This window comes from Chrysemys picta, chromosome 20 (genome assembly GCF_011386835.1).
Source record: "Chrysemys picta bellii isolate R12L10 chromosome 20, ASM1138683v2, whole genome shotgun sequence".
Lineage (NCBI taxonomy): Eukaryota > Metazoa > Chordata > Testudines > Emydidae > Chrysemys > Chrysemys picta.
This window is the reverse complement of record NC_088810.1, coordinates 7301909-7305376: the sequence shown is the minus strand read 5'-3', so window position 1 is coordinate 7305376 and position 3468 is coordinate 7301909. Positions and strand designations below refer to the sequence as shown.

Below are 3468 nucleotides of genomic sequence, written 5' to 3'. Positions count from 1 at the left end.
TACTGTTTTCGCGGGAATTTTTTAAAACTGGGACACAGACTGTGGTGGGGAGCGGGTGTAGTGTAGTGACGCAAATGAAGCTTCCAAACTCAAGGATTGACAGGCTCCGCTGTGGTGGGCTGGTTGTTTCAACGGAGCCTGTCACCCCTCCTGATCGGGACTGTGTGTATGGGGGGGCTATGTGACTTTGTGGCAGGGGGAGGACGGTTACAGATCTCCTGCTGCGTGGCTCTGTGATCCTGCATAAGGACCACCGCTTAAGATCAGTAACTGCCCTCCCCTGCCACAAAGTCACAGAGCAACCCACCCCCCACCACATAACATGAAAACCACCTCACAGACTGACCAGGGTAACTAGTCACTGCACTGTGTATGTGCCCTGCTGCTGTACCTGCCCCCGCCTATGTACCCTGCCAAAGGTGACTGTCCTGTCCAATTACCAACCCCCTTTCCCCTCCTCCTCCAAAAGAACATGATGGAAACAGTAGTTAACAGAAACGTATTTTTTATTATCAACTACACATGGAACTGGGAGGTGAAACTTGGACGGGGGCTTGTGTCAGGCGGGAAGGAAAGAACTTGTCAAATTTTGGGGAATGAGAGCCTTCTACTACTAGAGCTCTCTGCAGGGGTGGAGTGAGAGTTAGCACGGACTCTGCCGCCCCTCCTTCTTTGCACTTTGGGTGAGGTGGGTATGGGACTTGGTGGCGGGGGAGGGCGGTTAGAGATAGACTGCAGCGGGGCTCTGTCCTCCTGCCTCCGTTCCTGCAGAACATCCACAAGGCGCCGGAGCGTGTCCGTTTGCTCCCTCAGTAGTCCAAGCAGCGTTTGAGTCGCCTGCTGGTCTTCCTGCCGCCACCTCTCCTCCCGATCCATGTTTGCTTGGTGCATTTGGGACAAGTTCTCCCGCCACTGGGTCTGCTATGCTGCCTGGGCTCGGGAGCAGGCCATAAGCTCCGAGAACATGTCCTCCCGTGTCCTCTTCTTCCTACGCCTAATCTGCGCTAGCCTCTGGGAGTGTGATGCCAGGCTAGGTTGTGAGACAGTCGCAGATGTGGCTGTGGGAATGGGAAAAAGGGAGTGAATTCCTCAGAAAGATAAATGTAGTTGTGAGCAAAGAACATAGTCTTTCTCTGTGAACAAGACCATGCACAGCACCTATCACATGCGCACTCAGCACAAGGTCGAATTCTCGGCCTTTGCATTCAGTGCCTGGGGTCTTGCACAGCACATTTGAGAAGCGGGGCAGGACAACGGAATTTCTGTTACAGGCAGACATGGTAAGCCGTAGACTTGTGGCAGCTTAAAACTTTAATATTAGAAATGGCCTCCTTTCACATTGAAAGCAATGTCAGTCCCTGCTGCCAGCAATCCGGCAAGCAGGAACTCTGCCCCTGTCCCACCCCCTCACGGCTGTCCCTGGGAACGATCCCTGTAGGCTGCCCCTCTCCCGCCTCCACCGCGTGGCTGCAAACCAGCGGTTACAGTTCTGTGAAGGAACGGGCAAGCAGTCCCAACACTAACATTTCCCTACCTAATTCAAAGCAGGTCACCATGAGCGACATCACCCTCATGAGGATCTCTGACAGCGAGAAAAAGAGAATGCTCCGGGAAAGCCTCCAAAGACCAGGGCCGTATGCCGCCCTGCTGTGCAGAGCAAGGATTCCCGAGTACTTGATTGTCTCGTGGCACGGCAACGTGTCATACTACGGAGGACCCAATAAGGCCGCTCTCCCCAGGAACCTGATGCAACGTCTTTCCAATTACCTCCAGGAGAGCTTCATCGAGATGTCACAGGAGGATTTCTGCTCTATCCCTGGACATATAGATCGCATTTTACTCTAGCTGCACTAGCAGTGACTAAACAGTAGAGCGGCTTGGGCAGGACAATCATGCAAAACCGGACATTGTTAGATTTTTTTTTAATAGTTGCACTGCCCAGGACTGAACCGTTAAGCGCCTAGGGCAAACTAATCATGAGAAACCCATTTTTGTTATTGTTAATATTCCTGTTCTGTTAAAAATAAATGTTTAGATGTTTACAACACTTACTGGCTGATCCTTCCCCAGATTCTGTGTCCGGGGTAACGGCTGGGGACGGTTGGTAGGGGATCTCTGTAAGGGTGATGAAGAGATCCTGGCTGTCGGGGAAATCAGCGTTGTGAGCGCTGTCGACTGCCTCGTCCTCCTCTTCTCCTTCCTCATCTTCCCCGTCCGCTAACATGTCCGAGGAACCGGCCGTGGACAATATCCCATCCTCAGAGTCCATGGTCAGTGGTGGGGTAGTGGTGGCGGCCGCACCGAGGATGGAATGCAGTGCCTCGTAGAAACGGGATGTCTGGGGATGGGATCCGGAGCGCCCGTTTGCCTCTTTGGTCTTCTGGTAGCCTTGTCTCAGCTCCTTGATTTTCACGCGGCATTGCGTTGCATCCCGGCTGTATCCTCTCTCTGACATGTCTTTAGAGATCTTCTCGTAGATCTTTGCATTCCGTTTCTTGGAGCGCAGCTCGGAAAGCACGGACTCATCGCCCCACACAGCGATCAGATCCAAGACTTCCCGATCAGTCCATGCTGGGGCCCTCTTTCTATTCTGAGATTGCACGGCCATCACTGCTGGAGAGCTCTGCATCGTTGCCAGTGCTGCTGAGCTTGCCACGATGTCCAGACAGGAAATGAGATTCAAACTGGCCAGACAGGAAAAGGAATTCAAATTCAAATTTTCCCGGGGCTTTTCCTGTGTGGCTGGTCAGAGCATCCGAGCTCGGACTGCTGTCCAGAGCGTCAACAGAGTGGTGCACTGTGGGATAGCTCCCGGAGCTATTAGCGTCGATTTCCATCCACACCTAGCCTAATTCGACATGGCCATGTCGAATTTAGCGCTACTCCCCTCGTCGGGGAGGAGTACAGAAGTCGAATTAAAGAGACCTCTATGTCGAACTAAATAGCTTCGCGGTGTAGATGGGTGCAGGGTTAATTCGATGTAACGGCGCTAACTTCGACATAAACGCCTAGTGTAGACCAGGCCTAAGTTGTCACAAGTACTCCTGTTCTTTTTGTCTCCTGCAGTGGCCATCAGCAGCAGTTCTAGGAGAAAGGGCACAGAGCTCCCCCAGTGGACAATGTTGGAACATCATGGGGGGAGGTTTTCTCCTAACTCCCTTTATGTAAGGGGACTGCTGTCCCCTTACTAACACTCAGTGGTTTGTTTTGGTTGCTAGATCCCAGTACCAAAAGGAAGGGGGGGTCGATGGGAAATCAGGACCCTGAGACTGACAGTCCCCAGGAACAATGGGGAGAGGCCAATGCTCTAGGTTATCCTGATGGACAGGGCGGGCAGGTTGATCAGGGAGTCAGGAGGCCAGGGGGGTCCTGTCCTCCGTGTGAGCTGGAATTGCCTGGGTCAGACAGCGGGGGACAGAGCTAAGGAGAGAGCAGGGGCCCGAGCTGAGCTGGGGAGCAGAGCCGGGC

At 53.3% G+C, this 3468-nt stretch overlaps 1 protein-coding gene across 1 annotated transcript; it reads right to left on the bottom strand.

Annotated features, from left to right (window-relative positions):
* Positions 1–488: 488 nt before the first annotated feature.
* On the bottom strand, positions 489–2944 carry LOC135976837 (myb/SANT-like DNA-binding domain-containing protein 2). Its single transcript, XM_065574487.1, has 2 exons — positions 2053–2944; positions 489–1058 (listed from the first exon to the last, which is right to left on the bottom strand). The coding sequence occupies exons 1-2, from the start codon at positions 2627–2629 to the stop codon at positions 922–924; spliced, it is 714 nt and encodes a 237-aa protein (XP_065430559.1). The 5' UTR covers positions 2630–2944; the 3' UTR covers positions 489–921.
* Between the last annotated feature and the right edge of the window lie 524 nt (positions 2945–3468).